At 51.3% G+C, this 26,141-nt stretch overlaps 1 protein-coding gene across 1 annotated transcript in view; it reads left to right on the top strand.

Moving 5' to 3' along the window:
* foxp4 (forkhead box P4) overlaps positions 1-25,240 on the top strand; it is a 434,368-nt gene extending 409,128 nt beyond the window's left edge. Inside the window, exons 16-19 of the mRNA XM_070859285.1 lie at positions 5,268-5,389; positions 7,214-7,283; positions 20,715-20,878; positions 24,487-25,240. Coding sequence (XP_070715386.1) covers positions 5,268-5,389; positions 7,214-7,283; positions 20,715-20,878; positions 24,487-24,628 — 498 coding nt within the window. The 3' untranslated portion in view covers positions 24,629-25,240. The remainder of the gene's footprint in view (positions 1-5,267; positions 5,390-7,213; positions 7,284-20,714; positions 20,879-24,486) is intronic.
* The last annotated feature ends 901 nt before the right edge of the window (positions 25,241-26,141 follow it).

Below are 26,141 nucleotides of genomic sequence, written 5' to 3'. Positions count from 1 at the left end.
TCAAAAATTCTTATCCCTGTTTTCAAATCCCTCCATGGCCCTCGCCCCTCCCTATCTCTGTAATCTCCTCCAGCCCCATAACCCCCCCGAGATCTCTGCGCTCCTCTAATTCTGCCCTCTTGAGCATCCCTGATTATAATCGCTCCACCATTGGTGGCCATGCCTTCTGTTGCCTGGGCCCCAAGCTCTGGAACTCCCTCCCTAAACCTCTCCACCTCTCTCTCCTCCTTTAAGACGCTCCTTAAAACTGACGTCTCTGACCAAGTTTCTGCCCCAATATCCCCTTATGCGGCTCAGTGTCAAACTCTGTCTGATTTACACTCTTGTGAAGCACCTTTGGATGTTTTATTACATTAAAGGCGCTATATAAACGCACTGACTGACTGGCTGTGCAGTGACTGGTTAATGACGGAGTCGCCAATGCTCCCGCTGAATTTGCTCACAGTGGTGACTGGTGCCAGTCTGACTAACAGTGGCCGTGGATTCAACAAGCTGGTGTTGGTGCCCCACAGGAAGTGGCCACCCTCTGCCTCGGGGAAGCAGTATTACCGGGGCAAAGGCTGGCCCATCTTTGACCACGCAAGGTTCCCCAAGGTGGAGCTTGGTGAGATTGCTGGCAGATTCTCTGACCTTCGCTCTCCACCTTTCTCAACCAATCCCCCACCACCGCTTTGTTCTGATTCACTATGTGCCTCTGTGAAGTACTTGATGCAGTGTGTCAGCCGTGGCTCAGGGGGCAGCAGTCTCCCCCGACACACAAACTCGTGGGTTCAATCTCACTCCAGAGACTTGAGCACAAACTCCGAGCTGACATTCTCAGCACAGCAAAGCCCACAAATAGCAAAGACCAGATAATCTGTTTTAGTGATGTTGGTTGAGGGATAAATATTGGCCCCAGGACACCGGGGAGAACTCCCCTGCTCTTCTTCCAATAGCACCATCTGAGAGGGCAGACTAGGTTTAATGTCTCATCTGAAAACTGGTACCTCCGACAATGCAGCACTCCCTCAGTACTGCCCCTCCGACAGTGCAGCACTCCCTCAGTACTGTCTCTCTGACAGTGCGGCACTCCCTCAGTACTGCCCCTCCGACAGTGCGGCACTCCCTCAGTACTGCCCCTCCGACAGTGCGGCGCTCCCTCAGTACTGCCCCTCCGACAGTGCAGCACTCCCTCAGTACTGCCCCTCTGACAGTGCGGCGCTCCCTCAGTACTGCCCCTCCGACAGTGCGGCACTCCCTCAGTACTGCCCCTCCAACAGTGCAGCGCTCCCTCAGTACTGCTCCTCCGACAGTGCAGCGCTCCCTCAGTACTGCCCCTCCGACAGTGCAGTGCTCCCTCAGTACTGCCCCTCCGACAGTGCGGCGCTCCCTCAGTACTACCCCTCCGACAGTGCGGCGCTCCCTCAGTACTGCCCCTCCGACAGTGCGGCGCTCCCTCAGTACTACCCCTCCGACAGTGCGGCGCTCCCTCAGTACTGCCCCTCCGACAGTGCGGCGCTCCCTCAGTACTGCCCCTCTGACAGTGCGGCGCTCCCTCAGTACTACCCCTCCGACAGTGCGGCGCTCCCTCAGTACTGCCCCTCTGACAGTGCGGCGCTCCCTCAGTACTGCACTGGAGTGTCAGCCTAGATTTATTTGTGCTCAAGTTCCTGGAGTGGGATTTGAACTCACAACCTTCTGACTCAGAGAGGGAGGCAGGGGACTCTGACAGAGGTGTGGAGGACCTTGGGAGCTCGAGTCACAGACTCATGACTCTCTCCTGTTCCTGGAGACCCTTCTTCTTCATAGACAGTCCCTCGGAGTCGAGGATGACTTGCTTCCACACTAGCACGAGTTCTCAGGTGACTGATGAGTCCAATGTGGGACCTACAGTCTCTGTCACGGGTGGGATAGACGGTGGTTGGAGGGACGGGTGGGTGGGGGGCTTGGGTTGTTGTACGCTCCTTCCGCTGTTTGTATTTGGCTTCCGCGTGCTCCCAGTGAAGAGACTCGAGGTGTTTGGCGCCTTCTCGGATGCTTCTCCTCCACTTTGAGCGGTCTTGGGCCCGGGATTCCCAGGAGTTGGTGGGGATGTTACATTTTTTCAAGGAGGCTTTGAGAGTGTCCTTGAAGTTTATTCTCTGCCCACCTTGGATTCACTTGCCGTGACGGAGCTCGGAGTAGAGTGCTTGTTTCAGGAGACTAGTATCGAGCATGTGGACAATGTGGCCCATCCACCAGAGCTGATCGAGTGTGGATAATGCTGGGGATGTTGGCCTGAGCGACAACACTGATGTTGGTACACCTATCCTGCCAATGGATTTACAGGATCGTGCAGAGGCAGCGTTGGTGGTACTTCCCCAGTGCTTTGAGGTGCCGACTGGTTATGCTCACAGTCTGGCTTGGACGGTGTGTGGCTGGAGTTCGATTGCTGGGTCTGAGTCATGAAAGGGCGAGACTGTGGGTGAGTGAGGGCCACACACACACACACCCATCGCTGAAAATCATCTCTCGCATTTTCAAAGCGCCCTTCAATATTCCTCAGAATGAATTAGCATGCGGAAAACTGGTCACGTTTTAAATAAATACTTTAACAGCTTATCTGTAGTGTCATCGATAAAAATTAAATCGTAGACAATGAGGCCCGACTGACAGGCAGTGCTATTGTTGAAATGTTGTGTAAAAACGAGCTGAGCCACTGAATAGAAGCGATATTTTTCAATGTCAGTAAAACTGGGGTATTCACTCACATCCAGTTATCCCACATCATAACACTAATCAATTTTTCTTACCCGAGCCCTTCAATTCTCCCTTTACAATTTCATGCAGATTTCTACACGTTGTGGGTTTGGCGTGAGGCAAATTACTTTGCACAGATTACTTTGCCAAAAGAGAAAAAACCCCAAAGAGAATGGTTCCACGTCTCAGAGCTGCAATTGTGTTAAGGCCCGTCACCGAGGAAGCAGATTTAATTTAGGATAGCTTTTACACGAAGCCTTTTCAAAAGAATGACAACAAGTAACTAGGGAGGGAAGCAAGAAATAAATGTCGCTTGGAACGTACTTCATTGGCTGTAAAGCGTTTTGAGACGACTGGTGGTCGTGAAAGGCGCTATAGAAATGCAAGTCTTTCTTTTCCTTCACACCATCTGCAGGCTCGCAACCTGCCGTCATCTAGTCACTATTGTGTAGGCAATGTAGTGTTTATGTTATTGGAATAAGAACCCAGATGCCTGGACTAATAATCCTGCAGAATGTGAATTTTCAGCACAGTAGTTTGAGATTTGAATTCAGTTTAAGAAACAAATCAATCTAGAAATCAGAAGCTGCTCTCAGTGGAACATAAGAACATAAGAAATAGAAGCAGGAGTCGGCCATTCGGCCCATCGAGCCTGCTCCGCCATTCAATAAGATCATGGCTGATCTGATCATGGACTCAGCTCCACTTCCCTGTCCACTCCCCATAACCCCTTATCCCCTTATCGTTTAAGAAACTGTCTATTTCTGTCCTAAATTTATTCAATGTCCCAGCCTCCACAGCTCTCTGAGGCAGTGAATTCCACAGATTTACAACCCTCTGAGAGAAGAAATTTCTCCTCATCTCTGTTTTAAATGGGTGGCCCCTTATTATAAGATCATGCCCCCTAGTTCTAGTCTCCCCCATCAGTGGGAGCATCCTCTCTGCATCCACCTTGTCAAGCCCCCTCATAATCTTATACGTTTCGATAAGATCACCTCTCATTCTTCTGAATTCCAATGAGTAGAGGCCCAACCTACTCAACCTTTCCTCATAAGTCAACCCACTCATCCCCGTAATCAACAGAGAGACAGACTATTATCTGAATGGTGACAGATTAGGAAAAGGGGAGGTGCAAAGAGACCTGGGTGTCATGGTACATCAGTCATTGAAGGTTGGCATGCAGGTACAGCAGGCGGTTAAGAAAGCAAATGGCATGTTGGCCTTCATAGCGAGGGGATTTGAGTACAGGGGCAGGGAGGTGTTACTACAGTTGTACAGGGCCTTGGTGAGGCCACACCTGAAGTATTGTGTACAGTTTTGGTCTCCTAACCTGAGGAAGGACATTCTTGCTATTGAGGGAATGCAGCAAAGGTTCACCAGACTGATTCCCGGGATGGCGGGACTGACCCATCAAGAAAGACTGGATCAACTGGGCTTGTATTCACTGGAGTTCAGAAGAATGAGAGGGGACCTCATAGAAACGTTTAAAATTCTGACGGGGTTAGATAGGTTAGATGCAGGAAGAATGTTCCCAATGTTGGGGAAGTCCACAACCAGGGGTCACAGTCTAAGGATAAGGGGTAAGCCATTTAGGACCGAGATGAGGAGAAACTTCTTCACCCAGAGAGTGGTGAACCTGTGGAATTTTCTACCACAGAAAGTTGTTGAGGCTAATTCACTAAATATATTCAAAAAGGAGTTAGATGAAGTCCTTACTACTAGGGGGATCAAGGGGTATGGCGAGAAAGCAGGAATGGGGTACTGAAGTTGCATGTTCAGCCATGAACTCATTGAATGGCGGTGCAGGCTAGAAGGGCCGAATGGCCTACTCCTGCACCTAGTTTCTATGTTTCTATGTTTCTATGTTTCTCTGAACTGCCTCCAAAGCAAGTATATCCTTTTGTAAATATGGAAACCAAAACTGCACGCAGTATTCCAGGTGTGGCCTCACCAATACCCTGTATAGGACTTCCCTGCTTTTATACTCCATCCCCTTTGCAATATAGGCCAAGATTCCATTGGCCTTCCTGATCACATGCTGTACCTGCATACTATCCTTTTGTGTTTCATGAACAAGTACCCCCAGGTCCCGCACTGTCGGAGGGGCAGTACTAAGGGAGCGCTGCACTGTTGGAGGGGCAGTACTGAGGGAGCGGTGCACTGTTGGAGGGGCAGTACTGAGGGAGCGGTGCACTGTTGGAGGGGCAGTACTGAGGGAGTGCTGTACTGTCGATGTTCCCTTTCTCTGCCCCAATAAAAGGGTGCGATGCGTCCAAATGTGCCCCCTATTTCTTTACACAGAAGGTGAGGAACAGCGGGAATGGTGCAGTCCAGCACAATGGGCGCACGGGAGAGGAGCTGGATTCTGTAATGGGGAGACAGTTGGGTTGCAGATCAGGAAGGTGTGGATCATGGGCTGAACACCTCCCACCCCAATCCTGTGATCTGGTGGTGACTCGCTGCTCAGTAACTGGGCACTGTTTCCTGCGACCGATGGTCACGTCTCTCACCGTGTGTCTCACCTCTACGCCCGTCCTTCTCTCTTACAGAATGCTGTGCGCCACAACCTCAGTCTCCACAAGTGCTTTGTGCGAGTAGAGAATGTGAAAGGGGCGGTTTGGACGGTGGACGAACTAGAATACCAAAAGCGAAGACCACCAAAGATGACCGGGTAAGGCTTGGCCGAAATCTTCTGCCTCCCCACCTCACCGGCACGCGTGCATTCTTTCCGAGATACATCTCATCCCGTCAGTCCGAGGGCCCGATAGTGTGAAGGTGGACTGGTGCCCTCCACGGCCCGAGTGAGACAGACCGAGGTCGGGGTCAGGATAATACACTCGAGGCCGAGATAAAAAAAAGACAAGAAACACTGGGATTGCACAGTCCGTCAGCACTGGCACATTGAAATGGAAAGATAAAGGGGGTAGAATTTTGGTTGTTAGCGCCACTGGAAAGGGTGGGAACAGGGGACACTATTCGGGTCGCTCGGCACGTTCAGTGTGTCGGTACCAGGGTCGCTGACCAGGATCGCCCGGGAGCACCGCCCCTGCTATCGACAGCGTTTCGATATTCGGCTGTAGCGGCACCCGAGTGACTCCGCCAGACAATGCTGGCGTGCAGCGCTGTCCCCGGGGCGCTACGGGAAGGAACGATTGAAACAGGTAAGTTAATTTAATATTTCGCTGATTTATTTTTGCGATTCACCTGTATTCGGGGGAAATAATTTATGGAGAATGTTTTTTTGTCTCTCTCAGGGCGCTCCGAGGCCGGTTCTGTAGCTCGGGATATTCAGTCGCTCACCTGGCCCAGCGCCCTGCGGGAGGTGTGGAACGTTTCCCCTAGCGCCCTGCTCCACTCTCAGGGCTCAGCAACCGAATTTGTCGGCTGCCGTCGCAAACCATTTGCCGGCGAAACATCTACTGCCCGCCCCCATTACCGCCCGAAGAAACCTCCAACCTGATTTCCACCTTCCGTTTCAGGTCGAGGTTCTCCGTCCAAACTCAGTGTCCGAGCCCAAGTGAGCACTCCGACAGGACTGAGCAGGACAAGGGCAATGCTTGACCCCACTTCCCGTCTCCCCGTCTCCTGTTAGATCCTGTAACAGCCCCAAATCTGTCGCTCGTTTCTCCTTCAGATACTCACAGCGCGCCCCGCTTTCCGAGGGTTTGGGGGGGGGGGGGGAGACTTTGAGGGGTGCGAAAGTGTAATACTTGTTTCCATGTCTTCCTCGACTTCTAACCCATTCCAGCTGCATCTGAGAATAGGACGGGTTTTGTATCTGTGAAAATAATAAAATGACCTTGAGAAGTTCCAAGCGTGATCATCGGTCTTTCCCTGAAGGAATCTCCCAGCATCTGCTCTCTCCAGAGCTCAGCGCTCCGAGCTGGGCCAGGAATGGTGACCAGGAGTCCTATCGCACACCTCGCTATCCCAAAACACCAACTTGTGGCTTGCTATTTCTCCGCAGTGTGAGGGGTCTGGGCCAGAGAATCGCCCCGATATGGTGGGGGGGGTCCCGCACTGCAATGATGTCTCCACTTGTGGGGGGAGACCAGATTTAGGGGGACATCAACACAAGACAGTCACTAATAAATACAGTCGGGAATCCAGAGAAACCTCTTTACCCAGAGAGCGGTGAGAATGTGGAACTCGCTGCCACAGGGAGGGGTTGAGGTGAATAGTATCGATGTATTTAAGGGGAAGTTGGATAAACACATGGGGGAGAAAGGAATAGAAGGATATGGTGATGGGGGGAGATGGAGAGGGGTGGGAGGGGGCTGGTGTGGAGCATAAACCCCGGCACGGAGCGGTGGGCCCAATGGCCGTACACACAGTGTAATAATGTATAAGGGTACTTGGCAAGTGGAGGCGGGACACATCACAACAGGTCGGCTAAAATAATCCACGGACCAATCGCTCGAGTAAATCGTTGCACTTTTACAGATTAGTTGACGTCGAAGTGCCCCCTTTGCTGAAAAAGTTTCTCTTCTTTCAGAAGTCCGACCTTAGTGAAGAATGTGATTACGGGACTCGGATATGGAGGAGCACTTAACTCGAGCTATCAGGTGAGCGTCGCTCGACAAACTTTAGCAACCTACTTTCAGTACATTCTTGATGAGTGGACTGAAAAGCACAAGAACACACAGAGCCCCTCCCTACACTCTCAACCATCGCCACACTGTCTGCGTGAAGCGTACCTCACACTGGTGGTGCAAATATTCCCCATCTCCGGCTACCCCGCTTCGGAAAAATAATAATTGGCCCCCTCTGCAGCTTTCTCGCTAGTTGGTGGATCTTGTCGGGGGGTTCACCTCTCGGTGACTCAGTGTCGAGACCAGGCGGGAAATTAGGCGTCTCGACCCCGACCCCCACCCATTTCACGGGACATTCTGGGGCCGGAATTGACCGCGTGCGCCTCCGGGGGGGTGTTAATGGGGGGGGGTGCGGTTTGGGAGGGGCGCTACTGGTTCCCATCAAATGATTCACAAAACCGTCAGCGCCTCGCCCCCGCTGGTAGCCCCCCGGGGCTACGCCTCCGGTGATTATGTCATCGCCGTACGCGGCAACCGACCCCTTTCCGCACGGTGTCAGAAACCCGGCAGCGCCCCGTGAGGCCGCCGCGGGTGATGTCATCGCCCTGTGAGACCGCCGCGGGTGATGTCATCGCCCTGTGAGGCCGCCGCGGGTGATGTCATCGCCCTGTGAGACCGCCGCGGGTGATGTCATCGCCCTGTGAGGCCGCCGCGGGTGATGTCATCGCCCCGTGAGGCCGCCGCGGGTGATGTCATCGCCCCGTGAGACCGCCGCGGGTGATGTCATCGCCCCGTGAGACCGCCACGGGTGATGTCATCGCCCCGTGAGGCCGCCGCGGGTGATGTCATCGGCCCCGTGAGACCGCCGCGGGTGATGTCATCGCCCCGCGAGACCGCCACGGGTGATGTCATCGCCCCGTGAGACCGCCGCGGGTGATGTCATCGGCCCCGTGGGACCGCCGCGGGTGATGTCATCGCCCCGCGAGGCCGCCGCGGGTGATGTCATCGCCCCGCGAGACCGCCGCGGGTGATGTCATCGCCCTGTGAGACCGCCGCGGGTGATGTCATCGCCCCGCGAGGCCGCCGCGGGTGATGTCATCGGCCCTGTGAGACCGCCACGGGTGATGTCATTGCCAGCCTCGCGGATGGCGAATCGGGCCGCACTCTGGTCTTCAGGTGCGTGCCGCCATTTGTCTTTTCGGCGACTAACCGGTCGGGCCGTCCTGTGTCGATTTCCCGGGGTCCAAGCGGCGATGGTGCAGCCGGGCGCTCTGTGCCTATGTCGGTGCCAGGCTGCGGTGGACCAGTGGGGGCCCATCAGGAGCCTGGCACAGCTCGCAGCCGGGAGCGGAGGGCCCATGGAATACGTCAACGTTACGCGCGGAGATTACGTAGCGCTCCAGGCTGCTCACATTTAGCGTCCCATAGTCGCCCCCGAGCAGCACGTCGGACATTGTGATCCACTTCCTCTCAGGCGGTGACCCCAATGTAGGTCACAGGGCGGGACTTGTGCACCGGGCGCAGGAAGTCCCGCCCCTGCGAGGGCTGCCACCCCCAAACCGGACGCTCCGAATTTCCCGGCCACGTTTTGGGGTGTTTGCCTGAGATATGCAGGAACTTTGTAATCGTATTAAAGTGTACAGCTTGGGCCATCATTGAGAGGGCCATGCGACTTTGTGAGGCTTATCCTGGCCGGATAGCCAGAGCTTGCACTGGTCCAGGTGCACGGACATGCAACGGGCGGTGAATTCGGCCAACGATCTCCAGGGACTACGTTGGTTACAGTGAGTTGAGTTGGTGATGGAATGAACAGGTTTAGAGAGCAGGAGCTTTGCTCATAAAGCTGAAGTTGGGATCCGGTGTTATTCCCCCACATTCGCGTGGCCCTACACCTTGTGCCAATTCCTTGTCAAAGACCGGTTTGGGGATTGTAATGTATTTGCTCCATGGATTCTTTGCTTAAGAATCCATAGCAACACATTGCTATTAACAACGATTGGTTTATTAGCAAAGGTTTAACAATCACACTACACATTGCCAGTTCATCCACCAGGCTGACAACCACCTGCCCCATCGTGGATCCCCCGAATCCAACTGGCTGGGGTTTTATTGAGTCTTGTGAACATCACGTGACTGGCTAAGCCCCACCCAACTCAACAACTCTACAAACTCGTGAGCGTGCTCACAGGCGCATACATTACCGTGATCACCTTCGGCGTGACTTCTGCCCCTTTGTGAGAGGTCTCCTCCTGCCGGCAGTGTGGATCGGGTTGAATGCGTGCCTGCGAGGGCTGTGACGACAGGAAGATCCGCCATTGTATCGCAGTAGACGGGAGGAGTTGTCGCGGGGAGCAGCATTGCGGGGTATGGGGCAAAGGACCTGATGGTGTTACACGGAGCTGCACCAACCCAAGTCTTCCCACAAGGCAAAGACAGAGAATTGAAGACTCCATCAGACTGTGTGGGTGTGAGGGAGGGGGCCCTGATGGTCACGGGTCAGACTGTGTGGGTGTGAGGGAGGGGGCCCTGATGGTCAAGGGTCAGACTGTGGGTGTGAGGGAGGGGGCACTGATGGTCACGGGTCAGACTGTGTGGGTATGCGGGAGCGGGCACTGATGGTCACGGGTCAGACTGTGTGGGTGTGAGGGAGGGGGGCACTGATGGTCATGGGTCAGACTGTGTGGGTGTGAGGGAGGGGGGCACTGATGGTCACGGGTCAGACTGTGTGGGTATGTGGGAGCGGGCACTGATGGTCACGGGTCAGACTGTGTGGGTGTGAGGGAGGGGGGCACTGATGGTCACGGGTCAGACTGTGTGGGTGTGAGGGAGGGGGGCTACTGATGGTCACGGGTCAGACTGTGTGGGTGTGGGAACGGGCACTGATGGTCACGGGTCAGACTGTGTGGGTATGTGGGAGCGGGCACTGATGGTCACGGGTCAGACTGTGTGGGTGTGAGGGAGGGGGGCACTGATGGTCACGGGTCAGACTGTGTGGGTGTGAGGGAGGGGGGCACTGATGGTCACGGGTCAGACTGTGTGGGTGTGAGGGAGGTGGGGCACTGATGGTCACGGGTCAGACTGTGTGGGTGTGAGGGAGGGGGCACTGATGGTCACGGGTCAGACTGTGTGGGTGTGAGGGAGGTGGGGCACTGATGGTCACGGGTCAGACTGTGTGGGTGTGAGGGAGGGGGGCTACTGATGGTCACGGGTCAGACTGTGTGGGTGTGGGAGCGGGCACTGATGGTCACGGTGAGTAGGTTTTGGAAGGGTTTATTGACCTAGCTGCGCTCAGTGAAACTTTTGTCATCCAGCCCTGCCTCCACATTGCTGTTGGTGAACTGACCAACTGCACCAACATCAATGTTCTCGCCCAGACCAACATCCCCAGAATTGAAGCACTGACCACACTCCATCAGCTCCAATGGATGGATTACATTGTCCGCATGGATGATACTAGACTCCCGAAACAAGCACTCTACTCCAAGCTCCGATACAGCAAGTGAGTCGCAGGTGGGCAGAGAAAATGCTTCAAGGACACCCTCAAAGCCTCCTTAAAAAATGTAACATCCCCACCGACTCCTGGGAGTCCCGGGCCCACGACCACTCAATGCGGAGGAGGAACATCCGGGAAGGCGCCGAACACCTCGAGTTTCTTCGCCAGGGGCACGCGGAAGCCAAGTACAAACAGCGAAAGGAGCGCACGGTAACCTACACATCCCTCCAACCGCCATCTGCCCCACCTGTGACAAGAGACTGTAGATCCTGCATTGGACTGAGAACGCATCAGTCTGGAAGTAAGTCATCCTCGACCCCAAGGGACTGGCTGAGAAGAAGATCTATTGCCCAGGAGACGCAGTGACCCTCGACAGGGAAAAGGACATCTGTCCATGGCTGCACTTCATCTAATCAAAGGCCCCCCGCCCCCTCTGTAACGCCTGGTGCCCAGCCAGTTACTGCCCCACTGCTAAACCTCTCTGTGATCTCACTCCAACTGTTGATTCCCCTTTGGCTCCCAGTTGGCGGCGATCCCTGCCAGGTGCCGCAGGACAGTCAGATGTTGTTCCGCCCCCTCCTGGGTGAGCTGCCGTGTGCTGGCCGTGACTCTCACCCACAGCGCGCTGGACTCGCAAATCAGGCTGAGACCAGAGAACTGCCTGGGTTTATCATTCATCGACTCACAGCCAGCACTAAACTCAGCTCCTGCTGAAACACAATTCCCCGAGCACACATCACCCTCATATACATCGCCCAGTCCTCGAGTCTGAGCCCAAGCATCAAGTGTCAGCCGTCTGTGGGATTAGAGGGCATCACAGCCCAACACTGCCTCACTAATTACACTCACTCACTCACTCACACACTCACACACACTCTCACACACAGACACATACAGACACACACTCACAGACACACACTCACTCACTCACACACTCACACACACTCTCACACACAGACACATACACACACACACTCACAGACACACACTCACTCACTCACACACTCTCACACACAGACACATACAGACACACACTCACACAGACACATACTCGCTCACACACTCACACACACTCTCACACACAGACACATACAGACACACACTCACACAGACACATACTCACTCACACACTCACACACACTCTCACACACTCTCACACACAGACACATACGCAAACACACAGACACACACTCACTCACACACACAGACACACATTCAAACACGCACACACACTCACACACACTCACCCACTCACATACACACCCACACACACACTCTCACACACAGACTCACACTCACACACACCCACACACTCACACACTTACACACACTCTCATACTCACACACAGACACATTGACACTCACACATGCTCTCACACACACACACACACAGACATACTGACACACACACACACACATACACATAGTCTCAAACACACAGACACACTCACACACACATACACACACACACACACTTACTCACATGCACTCATGATCATCATCATAGGCAGTCCCTCGGAATCGAGGAAGACTTGCTTCCACTCTAAAAGTAAGTTCTCAGGTGACTGTACAGTCCAATATGGGAATTACAGTCTCTGTAACAGGTGGGACAGACTGACATTGAGGGAAAGGGTGGGTGGGGAGTCCGGTTTGCCGCACACTCCTTCCGCTGCCTGCGCTTGCTTTCTGCATGCTCTCGGCGATGAGACTCAAGGTGCTCAGCGCCCTCCCAGATGCACTTCCTCCACTTAGGGTGGTCTTTGGCCAGGGACTCCCAGGTGTCAGTGGGGATGTTGCACTTTATCAGGGAGGCTTTGAGGGTGTTCTTGAAATGTTTCCTCTGCCCACCTGGGGCTCGCTTGCCGTGTAGGAGTTCCGAGTAGAGCGCTTGCTTTGGGAGTCTTGTGTCAGGCATGTGGACAATGTGGCCTGCCCAGCGGAGCTGATCGAGTGTGGTCAGTGCTTCGACACACACGCACACTCACACACACACACACAGAGGCACAATCACACACACACTCAGACTCAAATATTCACACGCACACATTCACACACTGAATGTGTGCGCGTGTAGTCTGTGTGTGTGTGTGAGTATGTGTGTGAGTGTGATTGTGTATATGTGTGAGTGACTGTGTATGTGTGCGTGTGCGTGTGCGTGTGCGTGTGCGTGTGCGTGTGTGTGTGTAAGTTTGAGTGCGTACATGCGCCTGTGTGCTGAGTGTCATAGAATCAGAGACATTTACAACACGGAAGGAGGCCATTCGGCCCATCGTGTCTGCGCCGTACGACAAAGAGCCATCCAGCCTAATCCCACTTTCCAGCTCTCGGTCCGTAGCCCTGCAGGTTACGACACTTCAAGCGCACATCCAGGTACTTTTTAAATGTGGTGAGGGTTTCTGCCTCTACCACCCTTTCAGGCAGTGAGTTCCAGACCCCCACCACCCTCTGGGTGAAGACATTTCCCCTCAAATCCCCTCTAAACCTCCGACCAATTACTTTAAATTTATGCCCCCTGGTTGTTGACCCCTCTGCTAAGGGAAATAGGCCCATCCTATCCACTCTATCCAGGCCCCTCACAATTTTATACAACTCAATGAAGTCTCCCCTCAGCCTCCTCTGTTCCAATAAAAACAAATCCAGCCTATCCAATCTTTCCTCATAGCTTAGATTCTCCAGTCCCGGCAACATCCTCGTAAGTCTCCTCTGTACCCTCTCCAGTGCAATCAGATCCTTCCCGTAATGTGGTGACCAGAACTGCACGCAGTACTCCAGCTTTGGCCTAACCAATGTTTTATACAGTTCAAGCATAACCTCCCTGCTCTTGTATTCTATTCCTTGGCTAATAAAGACAAGTATTCCGTATGCCTTCTTAACCACCTTATCTACCTGGCCTGCTACCTTCAGGGATCTGTGGACCTGCACTCCAAGGTCCCTCTGTTCCTCTACACTTCTCAGTGTCCGACCATTTAATGTGTATTCCCTTTCCTTGTTAGTCCTCCCCAAATGCATTACCTCACACTTTTCCAGATTGAATTCCATTTGCCACAATTCTGCCCAACTGACCAGTACATTGATATCTTCCTGCAGCTCACAGCTTTCTTCTTCATTATCAACCACACGGACAAGTGTGTGCATGTGTATGTGTGTGTGCATATTTGCGCGAGTGAGTGTGTCTGTGTGTGAGTGTGTGAGTTTGTGTATGTGAGAGTGTGTGTGTGTGTGTGTGTGAGTGTGAGAGTATGGTGTGTGTGTGTGTATGTGTGTATGAGGAAAAGAGTGTTCGAAGATCAGGCCCTCAAATCTACCACCAAGCTCATGGTCTACAGGGCTGTAGTAATACCCGCCCTCCTGTATGGCTCAGAGACATGGACCATGTACAGTAGACACCTCAAGTCGCTGGAGAAATACCACCAATGGTGCCTCCGAAAGACCCTACAAATCCCCTGAGAGGACAGATGCACCAACGTTAGTGTCCTCGACCAGGCCAACATCCCCAGCATTGAAGCACTGACTACATTTGATCAGCTCCGCTGGGTAGGCCACATTGTCTGCATGCCAGACACGAGACTCCCAAAGCAAGCGCCTACTCGGAACTTCTTCACGGCAAACGAGCCAAAGGTGGGCAGAGGAAACGTTACAAGGACACCCTCAAAGCCTCCGTGATAAAGTGCAATATCCCCACAGACACTTGGGCGTCCCTGGCTAAAGACCGCCCTAAGTGAAGGAAGTGCATCCGGGAGGGTGCTGAGCACCTCGAGTCTTATCGCCGAGAGCATGCAAAAGACAAACGCAGGCAGCGGAAGGAGCGTGCGGCAAACCAGTCCCATCCACCCTTACTCTCAACGACTGTCTGTCCCACCTGTGACAGGGACTGTGGCTCTCATATTGGACTGTTCAGCCACCTAAGGACTCATTCTAAGAGTGGAAGCAAGTCTTCCTCGATTCCGAAGGACTGCCTATGATGATGATGAGTGTCTGTGTGAGAGAGTGTGAGAGAGTGTGCGTGAGAGAGTGTGTGTGAGAGTGTGTGTGAGCGTGAGTGTGAGTGTGTGAGTGTGAGTGTGTGAGTGTGTGAATGTGAGTGTGAGAGTGTGTGTGTGTGTGTGAGCGTGTGAGTGTGAGTGTGAGTGTGTGAGTGTGAGTGTGAGAGTGTGTGTGTGAGCGTGTGAGAGTGTGAGTCTGTGTGAGTGTGAGAGTGTGAGAGTGCGTGTGTGAGCGTGTGTGAGCGTGTGAGAGTGTGAGAGTTTGAGAGTGTGAGAGTGTGAGTGTGTGTGAGTGTGTGTGAATGTGAGTGTGAGTGTGAGTGTGAGAGTGTGAGTCTGTGTGAGTGTGAGTGTGTGAGTGAAAGCTCCCGTTAAGCCATGCAAGGCACTCACCGCGCACCCAGTGACAGGGACAACGCCTGAAAACACAGTGAGAGTGAAAGAAAGAAAGACTGGAACGATGAGAGAGTCGAGGGTTATGGGGAGCGGGCGGGGAAGTGGAGCTGAGCCCAAGATCAGATCAGCCATGATTAAATGGCTGAACATGCTCGAGGGGCCAAATGGCCTACTCCTGCTCCTATTTCTTATAATCTTATGTTTCATAACCACCGGACGTCTTAAAGTGCTTTACAGCCAATGAAGTACTTTTGGAGTGTAGTCACTGTTGTAATGTGGGAAACGCAACAGCCAATTTGCGCACAGCAAGCTCTCACACACAGCAATGTGATAATGACCAGATAATCCGTTTTAGTGATGTTGGTTCAGGGATAAATATTGGCCCCAGGACACCAGGGATAACTCCCCTGCTTTTCTTCGAATAGTTCCATAGGATATTTTACTTGAGAGGGCAGTCGGGGCCTCAGTTTAACGTCTCATCCGAAAGACTCTATGATCAGGAGTGCTCTGATATTCCGTGCAACTCAGACGCACAGCAGCACAATCAGGAAATGATGAGGAACTGCAGTGCAGATTAACTCTTGAGAGAATATAAATGAGAAAGTGAGTGGAGAGGCAGTTCCCACACTCCCTGCAGCCCCCGTGTGGTTGGGTCGGGTTAGCGAAGGCCTGGTGGGTAAAGTGATGTGTCAGCAAAAGGATGGGCCAGTTTGTGTTGTGTCTGTGCAGCAGAGGGCAACACAGCAAGCTGTGCACAGATCATCCAGCAGACAGGAAACACACAGGCTGCAAATCACATTCTGCTCCACAAACTCATGCCTTCAAACTCGACACAATCCTCTCGCATATGGACTGTGATTGGTAACAGGTGTCGATCGGATGATCGCTGTATTAACGCTGTACTTGTGCAGCTCTGTAGGCTTACTGCTTTAGTATCAATTCAATTTGTGATAGTTTATTGAGAACCATTTGATCTTTGCGGAGCATGAAAAGGGGAATGTGGAGCACGGAGTGAGAGAGAGAGACAGAGCGAGACGGAGAGAGAGCGAGACGGAGAGAGAGCGAGACGGAGAGAGCGAGAGATGGAGAGAGAGAGATGGAGAGAGAGAGACGGAAAGAGAGACAGACAGATACAGACAAGAGAGAAACAGAGAAACAGAGAGAAAGAGAGAGATAGACAGACAAACAGACACACAAAGAGAGTGAGAGACAGAGAGAGAGGGAGGGAGACAGAAATACAGAGACAGAGAGAGACAGACAGACAAACTGAGAAACAGAGAGAGAGATAGAGAGGAACAGAGTAGATAAAATGGGAGAAACAGTAGAGAAAGAGAAGCACAAAAGGAAAGAGAGAGAAAGACAGACAGAGAGAGAGACAGAGAGAGAGAGACAGGGAGCCAGAGAGAGAAATTAACAGATGGGGGAAGAAAGAGAGACAGGCAGAGAGAGAGAGAGGGAGGGAGGGACAGCAGGAAAAGAGTGTGTGAGACAGACAGATGCAGCCTAAACACTTACTCGAAAGCTTTTCATACCTTCCGCACTCCCTAAAATAATCCAGCTGATTTTTACAAGTTTGTGTATTTCTGTCTCTCGGGTATCACGGCTGATATTTTCCAGATCTTTCTCATTGTCAAACTTCACCGTGTAGATGGAAAGTTGGACGCGTTCTTGAAATTGGCTGCACCCCTCCATTCTGCAGCCATACACCCTTCAGGATCAATGATGTCTAGATGCGTTTCCCAGGGTCAAACACTCTGAAACTGTTACCCATCCCCACAGCTTCTGGGGACCTGCTCCCAGCCCATGTGGAGCAGTCTAGCAACTGAAGATTAACCTTTTGTTAAAGAAAGTTTGTGAATGTACATTGGGGGATTACTTCGAAATGACATTTCCCCACCCTTACAGTTTGATCCCTTTTAAGAGAACTATAGAGCGGGGAGGGGGTGTGGGGGGGTTGCGATTAGTGCTGTCAAGCAGGCCTGTGTTAAAATAATACGCCAGTAATGCAAACAAAACCAGTGTGTTTGGAAATTTGAACCTCAGTCCCTTGTATTAATGTTTTGGGGGAATTGTCTGGGCTAGTGCAAACTAACTGGAGTAAGTCTAACAGATGGCACCACATGATAATCGAGTGCAAGAGTAGACACGGGTTTAAAGTGGTTTTCCTCACTTCCCTCACTGTAATTAATGAGCAGATGGCCAGTGGCCCAATGTGTTCTTGCGTACTGTCACTGGACGCTGCCAGAACATCCACAGACCGTAATTACTCACATATAGGCTGCACTTTTTAAGCACGTAAAAGGTGTGACCTATGCACAAGTTAATAACAATTATTTTATTTCCTGGTAGGAGTTCAAGTTTGGGATGTGGTCTATAATCAGGGGCAGTACAACGTTAGTAAGTAGGGTAACACAACAGCAGTATTTTTGCTCTCCTTTGATGGTCTCCCCTCTCTCAACAAACACAACAACAACTTGCATTTATATAGCGCCTTTAACATAGCAAAATGTCCCAAGGCGCTTCACAGGAGCGTTATCAATAAAAGCAAATTGACACTGAGCCACATAAGGAGATATTAGGGCAGGTGACCAAAAGCTTGGTCAAAGAGGTATGCTTTGAGAAGCATCTTAAAGGAGGAGAGAGAGGCGGAGAGGTTTAGGGAGGGAGTTCCAGAGCTTGGGGCCCAGGCAACAGAAGGCACGGCCACCGATGGTGGAGCGATTATAATCAGGGATGCTCAAGAGGGCAGAATTAGAGGAGTGCAGAGATCTCGGGGGATTGTGGGGCTGGAGGAGATTACTGAGATAGGGAGGGGCGAGGCCATGGAGGGATTTGAAACTAAGGATGAGGATTTTGAAATTGAAGTGTTGTTAGACTGGTTAGCCAGTGTAGGTCAGCGAGCACAGAGGGTGATGGGTGAGTGGGACTTGGTGCGAGTTAGGACACGGGGCAGCGAGCACAGGGGGTGATGGGTGAGCGGGACTCGGTGCGAGTTAGGACACGGGGCAGCGAGCACAGGGGGTGATGGGTGAGTGGGACTTGGTGCGAGTTAGGACACGAGGTCAGTGAGCACAGGGGGTGATGGGTGAGTGGGACTTGGTGCGAGTTAGGACACGGGCAGCAAAATATTATATACAAGATGGTTTTCTAGATCAGTATGTTGAGGAACCAACTAGGGAACAGGCTGTTTTAGATCTAGTATTGTATAATGAGAAAGGGTTAATTAATAACCCTGTAGTAAAGGGGCCCTTAAGGAAGAGTGACCATAATATGATAGGGTTTTATATTAAGTGTGAAAGTGGTTTAGTTAAATCCGAAACTAGGATCTTAAATCTAAAGAAAGCAAACTACGTGGGTATGAGGGGCAAGGTGACTACGGTAGATTGGGAAACTACATCAAAAGATATGATGGTACACAAGCAATGGGTAGCATTTAAAGAATTAATATATAATTTACAACAAATATACATTCCTTTAAGGCACAAAAATCCAAACAGGAAAAGTGATCCAACCGTGGCTAACAAGAGAAGTTAAAGATAGTATTGGATCAAAGGAAGAGGCTTGTAACATTGCCAATATGAGCAGTAAGCCTGAGGATTAGAAGTATTTTAGAATTCAGCAAAGGAGAAACAAGAAATTGATAAAGAAAGGGAAACTAGAATATGACAGTAAACTGACGAGAGACACAAAAGCATCTACAGGGATGTTAAAAAGGAAAAGATTAGCTAAAGTAAATGTGGGTCCCTTGCAGGCTGAGACAGGAGAAATTATAATGGGGGAATGAGGAAATGGCAGAGAAATTAAGCAAATACTTTGTGTTTGTCTTCACAGAATAAGACACAAAAAACCTCCCGGAAGTAGTGGGAGAAGCAAGGGTCTAGCGAGAATGAAGAACTGAAAGAAATTAGTAGTAATTTTTAAAATTGTACTGGAGAACTTAATGTGGCTGTAAGCCAGTAAATCCCCTGGACCCGATGGCCTACATCCCAGGGTTTTGAAAGAGGTGGCTATAGAATTAGTGGATGCATTGGTTATCATCTTCCAAAATTCCATAGATTCTAGAACGGTAGCTAATGTAACCCCACTATTTAAGAAAGGAGGGAGAGAGACAACGGGGAACTGCAGACCAGTTAGTCTGGCATCAGTAGTAGGGAAAATGCTAGAATCTATTATTATGAGGAGAGATTGAGTAGACTAGGCCTATATTCTCCAGAGTTTAGAAGAACGAAAGGTGATCTCATTGAAACATACAAAATTCTTATAGGGCTTGACAGGGTAGATGCAGGGAGGATGTTTTCCCTGGCTGGGGAGTCGAGAACCAGGGGTCACAGTCTCAGAATAAGGGGTCGGCCATTTAGGACTAAGATGAGGAGGAATTTCTTCACTCAGAGGGTGGTGAATCTCTGGAATTCTCTGCTCCAGAGGACTGTGGAAGCTCAGTCGTTGAGTATATTCAATGTCGAGATCAATAGATTTTTGGATATTAAGGGTATGAATTCCCTATTGGATTTTATTGTGACTATCTAATATTGATGACCCCTATTTTTGGACACCTGCACAAGTGGGAACATCTTCTCTGTCTAACCTATCAAACCCTTTCATAATCTTAAAGCCCTCTACCAGGTCATCACTCAGTCTTCTCTTTCCGAGAGTAGAGTCCTGGGACGCAATTACCCTCCACCCCAAACGGGGCACACCTTCCGAATTAAATGGAGCGAAATTGGACACTTGAAAAAACATTTCTGTCGTGGTACAGTTTGGGGCGGCTGAGTGGTGGACATCAGTTGGAAGCGGAGCGGAGGACGGGTGGTCAGCTGGGCAATGTTTATGACGATGTCCGCGTCACGCTGATGTATCACAATGTCCCTCCCGTTCAGTTAAAGGGGAGGGTCCCTGCAAGTCCTGCACAAAGTTTAGTTTGACCCACTGGGCCACCAACGAGGGTTTCGGCCAGGTCAGTGGCCTGGTAACCAAGAGAGGGGGTGCCAGGCTGCCTTTTGGTGGCTCGGCCGAACATGTGGCTGTCATTGTCGGACTGACTTCGGAGTCAGACGACTACTAAAATAAAATGGTGGCCGCAGCAGGGCACCCTCCCATTAAAGGCGGACGCGCCGCCCAGCCAATAGCAGCTCCCCGCCCAGGGAAAGCAGTCGGGGGCACCGAGCGGCAGCAGATCCGCTCCCGGGAGCAGTTTCCCACGCGGGACGGAAAGGGGGTCACCACCAGTCAGCATGGGGTCGCCGCGTGCCTGAGGGGGCGGGTCACGGGTGGGCAGGTAGTGTGCACCGCCACAAAAGTAAATGAGGGCAATTTCTCAAATGTCGGCACCTCCGCCCCGACTGGACGATAAGTGCTCACCGACCCGTTGCTCTTTGAGGCGGAAATGGCTCTTAAATAAAGGGGCAATTTTGACCTTATATTCCCTTCTCCCTCATGTGTTTATCCAGCTTCACCTTAAATGCATCGATACTATTCGCCTCAACCACTCCCTGTGGCAGCGAGTTCCACATTCTCACCGCTCTCTGGGGAAAGAAATATAAATGACCTTTAAGTGCGCTAATGGGTTTTGAACCTTCTTCCCCTCTTCTCCAGGCAGCTTTGGCCGAAAGCAACATGCATCTGCTCAACAACCCGACCTTGCTGAGCTCGCCGGCCAGTGGCCTGATGCACGTTGGCCACGATGATGTCAGCAGCACTGTGGAGCAGGTGAACAGCAATGGGAGCAGCAGTCCCGGGCTCTCCCCTCAACAGCACGGGTACGCACTCACTCTGGGGCTGGGGGCTGGGCTCAGAGTTATGGCCAGGGACCGGGGAAGGGGTCAAATGGGTTAGACACATGTTGGGGACATAGTTTCAGAATAAGGAGCCACCCATTTAAAACTGGGATAAGGAGGAATTTCTTCTCTGAGGGTTGTAAATCTGTGGAATTCTCTGTCCCATAGAGCTGTGGAGGCTGGGACATTGAATATATTTGAAGTGGAGATCGACAGATTTTTGAGCGATAAAGGAATAAAGGGTTATGGGGAGCTGGCAGGGAAGTGGAGCTGAGTCCATGATCAGATCAGCCATGATCTTATTGAATGGCGGAGCAGGCTCGAGGGGCCGAATGGCCGACTCCTGCTCCTATTTCTTATGTTCTTATGTAACAACTTGCATTTATACCGCGCCGTTAACGTAACTTCGCAGGAATGCTATGAAACAAAATCTGAAACCGAGCCACACACGGAGATATTAGGGCAGTTGACCAAAACCTTGGTGAAAGAGGAAATATTTAAGAAGCAACTTAAAGGAGGAGAGAGATGTGGAAAGGTTTAGAGGGGGAATTCCAGAGCTTGGGGCCCAGGCAGCTAAAGCACAGCCGCCAATGGTGGAGCGATTAGAATCGGGGATGCTCAAGAAGGCAGAATTAGTGGATCACAGAGACCATGGGGGATGCGGGGGCATTTTGGGACTGGAGGAGATTACAGAGATAGGGAGGGCCGAGGGCCATGGAGGGATTTGAAAACAGGGGTAAGCGTTTTAAAATCGCAGAGTTGCTGAACCAGGCGACAATGTAGGTCAGCGAGCACAGGTGGTGATGGGTGAGCGGGACTCGGTGCGAGTTAGGACACTGGGCAGCGAGCACAGGGGGTGATGGGTGAGCGGGACTCAGTGCGAGTTAGGACACGGGGCAGCGAGCACAGGGGGTGATGGGTGAGCGGGACTTGGTGCGAGTTAGGACACGGGGCAGCGAGTACAGGGGGTGATGGGTGAACACAAGCCATTCATCTCGGGTCTTTGGGTTCACATCCTGTCCAGACCGCTCAGGGTGAAAATTTCCTCCACCCGCTGGCTGTAACGCTGAGTGAAATGAATTCGGGCCACCTCAGTCCAGTTCCCAGCAGGAATCCCACATCACAAAACTGCCCCGAATTCAACACCAATTGGGAAGATCATTCAGACAAGCCTAAGGATGGTGCGGGAAATGGCAACATTGCAGCAGGTCCTGTTCTGAGGCTCGCCACAATACAGGGAGGTTGGCTCTGTGTCTAGCAATGCTGTACCTCAACTGGCATTGCTTGAGGTTGATTGGGATTGAGCATGGAGATACACAAACATGGTGGGGTTTGACTTGATTCCCTTTGAGGATGATGTGAGTATTTATGCAGAACTTTCACTTAGGAGATTAGTAGAGTCCATGATAGGGGAGAGTGTAAGAACATCAGAACGTAAGAAATAGGAGCAGGAGTAGGCCACTCGAGCCTGCTCCACCATTTAGTAAGATCATGGCTGATCTGATCATGGACTCAGCTCCACTTCCCCGCCCGCTCCCCATAACCCTTTACTCCCTTATCGCTCAAAAATCTGTCTATCTCCACCTTAAATATATTCAATGTCCCAGCCTCCACAGCTCTCTGGGGCAGAGAATTCCACAGATTTACAATCCTCTGAGAGAAGAAATTCCTCCTCATCTCAGTTTTAAATGGGCAGCCCCTTATTCTGAGACTATGCCCCCTAGTTTTAGTTTCCCCTATGAGTGGAAATATCCTCTCTGCATCCAACTTGTCGAGCCGCCTCATTATCTTATATGTTTCGATAAGATCACCTCTCATTCTTCTGAACTCCAATGTGTATAGGCCCAACCTACTCAACCTATCTTCATAAGTCAACCACCTCATCTCCGGAATCAACCGAGTGCACCTTCTCTGAACTGCCTCCCAATACGGAGACCAAAACTGTACGCAGTACTCTAGGTGTGGCCTCACCAATACCCTGTACAGTTGTAGCAGGACTTCTCTGCTTTTATACTCTGTCCCCCTTGCAATAAAGGCAAACATGCCTTCCTAATTACTTGCTGTACCTGCACACTAACTTTTTGTGCTTTATGCACAAGGCCCCCAGGTCCCTCTGTACTGCAGCACTTTGCAATTTTTCTCCCTTTAAATTATATAATTTGCTTTTCTATTTTGAGGGGGGGACATGTGCTGTGGGAGGAGATTAAATGGGTGGGTACAGTCCATGATAGGGGAGAGTGTCCGTGGGCTGTGGGAGGAACTGTTGTCCCAGGCTCTGTCGGGATAACAGACGTGCATGGGCCACCACTGTAGTCACCGTACCACTTGTGTTTAACCTCTGTAAGGTGCTTGTATTTTTCTTTGGACGGAGGGGCGACTGTAAATTATTGATTTGACAAACTGTTCTAAGGAGATAACGAGCAAGTTTGGCTCCAATCCACCTGAGAGATGTGTGTTTGCCCATAATGCACCAGGCATTCCAAGCTCAAGGCATCTACCATCATGCTGGAGTTGGGTTTGAGTTCCAGGTTTGCAGACGCGGAAAGTGCAGCATTCTAACCCACTGCAACAACCAATCCTCACTATCAGCTTTAAGAATACATTTATATCCAAACTCTAGAGTCCGCTTTCTTTGTACCTGTTTTTCTTCACTGCTGTCTTGATCTGTCTGGCCTTGAGGATGGTCTCCACTGCTATGGATGCCAGCCCTCTGCCACTGCCCAGCATCTCGCCCAACTTACCCTTCTCCATCTGCAAGTCTGGAGTGTTGGCTGGCTGTTGAACTGTAGCCTGGCCTCCCCTCACCTGCTGTCCCTCACACACTCTTTCTAAATGGGCCAATGAGGAATGCAATTCTTGGCCGCTGTCTCTGCTTTCTGACTCGAGGCTCCTGTGGTCCACACTGCAGCCTTGGCTGATAGCAGCGAGCTCAGAACAAGCCAGTGACTTCATAGAATCATAACAATTTACAGCATGGAAGGAGACCATTCGGCCCATCGAGTCCATTCCGGCCGACCAAGAGCTACCCAGCCTAGTCCCACTTTCCAGCTCTCGGTCCGTAGCCCTGCAGGTTACGACACTTCAAATGCACATCCAAGTACTTATTAAATGTGGTGAGGGTTTCTGCCTCTACCACCCTTTCAGGCAGCGAATTCCAGACCCTCACCACCCTCTGTGTGAAGACATTTCCCCTCATAGCTCCTCTATACCTCCGACCAATTACTTTAAATCTATGCCCCCTGGTTGTTGACCCCTCTGCTAAGGGAAATAGGTCCGTCCTATCCACTCTATCTAGGCCCCTCATAATTTTATACACCTCAATAAGGTCCCTCCTCAGTTCCAAAGAAAACAACCCCAGCCTATCCAATCTTTCTTCATCGCTAAAATTCTCCAGTCCCGGCAACATCCTGGTAAATCTGCTCCTAACATGGGTCCTTCCAGTCCTTGTGACTCCGGGATAGAATTATCCATTAAAGCATCAACTGTGACCCTCGATGGTCGAGCTGTAGATTAAGGAGAAGCATGTTGAAGAGCATACAATGGTGCAAGAATTTACTAAAGACCAACATACCCCTCCAATCTCCACACAGGCACCAAGTGCACATTAAGGAGGAGCCTGCAGAGTTGGAAGAGGACCTGCCAGTGTCGCTTATCGCCGCGGCCAGTGTGAATTCCGAGATGCAGGAAGCCAGAGAGATGGAGGAGGAGCTAACGGCGGAGGAATTGGAATAAAATGGAACTCGAGCACTTCAAGTTATTAAAAAAAAGCAAACAAAAAAAAAACAGGGTCCGACCTCACATCTGCATATCCATCGCAACAGCCTCTCCTGGTCCTGACTCCGGCACTGAGTCACAAAACGAGGAGTGATACTCCCAGACTCCAGCAGCAACTTTCAGTGTCCACTAACTCTGGAGCCTTGGATCACAGACCAATTGGTGGGCTAGAGATTGAATGGCTCCAACTTCTCAGAGCAAAGCTGGTGACCATTGTTTGTTTCCCCCTTTTCTTCCCCAATGTTTTGCCGCGAACACAGAGATGGCTCCTGGTCTCCTGAGCTGGGCAGACCTGACGATGGGCATAATGTTGCTTGTTCATCGTTAGGGCCCAAAACAGACTTTTTCAACCTGCTTTAAAAGGTACCTCAATTTGAAATTTTTCTATCCAATGCTGTAGATCGCTCAACAGGCACATTGTATTTAAGCAGAGGGTAACTGTGGAACTGTTTGTAGGGTATCGGGGCACGCCCACCGCGCTGGCATCTGAGGACATCCAAGTGACAGATCTATCGGGGCAGTGTCAAGTCGTTTTTAAACTCACTGCTGGTTTTAGCTTTGTGTTTCTATCTGGGATTGGCGGGGGGAGGGATAGGGGAGGGGGCAACGTTTAAAACTTTCTCACTTCAGCATTGTGTTGTAAATGACTGAAGATCAGATCCTGTTGACGGAGACCTAATCAAAGGTACAACTGCAGACAATGGTGAGACAGCCGAATAGTTCAAGGCACCCGGTGTTAATGCTGACCAATATTGCTTTCTAGAAACCGAGCCCAGGAAGGGTTTAAGGACAGGAGATTCATTTACTTTAAAAGTAGTGCAAGGCTTTCTTGTGTTGTGTTGGGTTGTTGAACCTTCCGCCCACACTGCCTGACACTCGGCTTTGTGCCGGAGAATTGGGGGGGAGGGGGGGTTGTGAGTGGCTGCGGGGGTTCAGGATTCCACCAGCTCAGTAACTCCGGGAGTCGGCACTCGCTATGGGGCACAATTCACCATTAATGGGCATTTGAACAAAGTCACAGAGGACATTTGGCACTTGTGCAGGAGAATGGGGGGGTGGGGGGGGGGAGAAGTGTGTGTGTGTGTGGGGGGGTGGGGGGGGGGGAAGTGTGTGTGTGTGTGTGTGGGGGGGGGGGCGGGGGAGCAAGACCAAGTTTCATTTTTTGTGACGTTTTTAAAGCAACCTCAACAAGCCAGCCCAGAGAGAGAGAGTCCCTGTGACAGGACTGCGGCGATGCCAACTCAAAGACTGAGTTTCCGACAGGGCCACTGCATTCTTTACACCGCTTTGAAATTGTGTTTTCTTTCAATTGACGCAAATGTGTTAGTGCAATTTAAATTACCAAAAAGGAATTTGCTGTATTTACGATATTTTTCTGTGGCTTGATGCAGTTCGAAGCAGGTGCAATGTTGTTTTCTGTGCGAGGCCGGTTTACGAGGACTCCATGTGACTGAGGCCGGTTTACGGGGGT

The sequence above is a fragment of the Pristiophorus japonicus genome, chromosome 17 (genome assembly GCF_044704955.1).
Source record: "Pristiophorus japonicus isolate sPriJap1 chromosome 17, sPriJap1.hap1, whole genome shotgun sequence".
In the NCBI taxonomy this organism is placed as follows: domain Eukaryota; kingdom Metazoa; phylum Chordata; class Chondrichthyes; family Pristiophoridae; genus Pristiophorus; species Pristiophorus japonicus.
The sequence above is the reverse complement of the archived record's forward strand: the minus strand, read 5'-3'. Positions and strand labels throughout refer to the sequence as shown.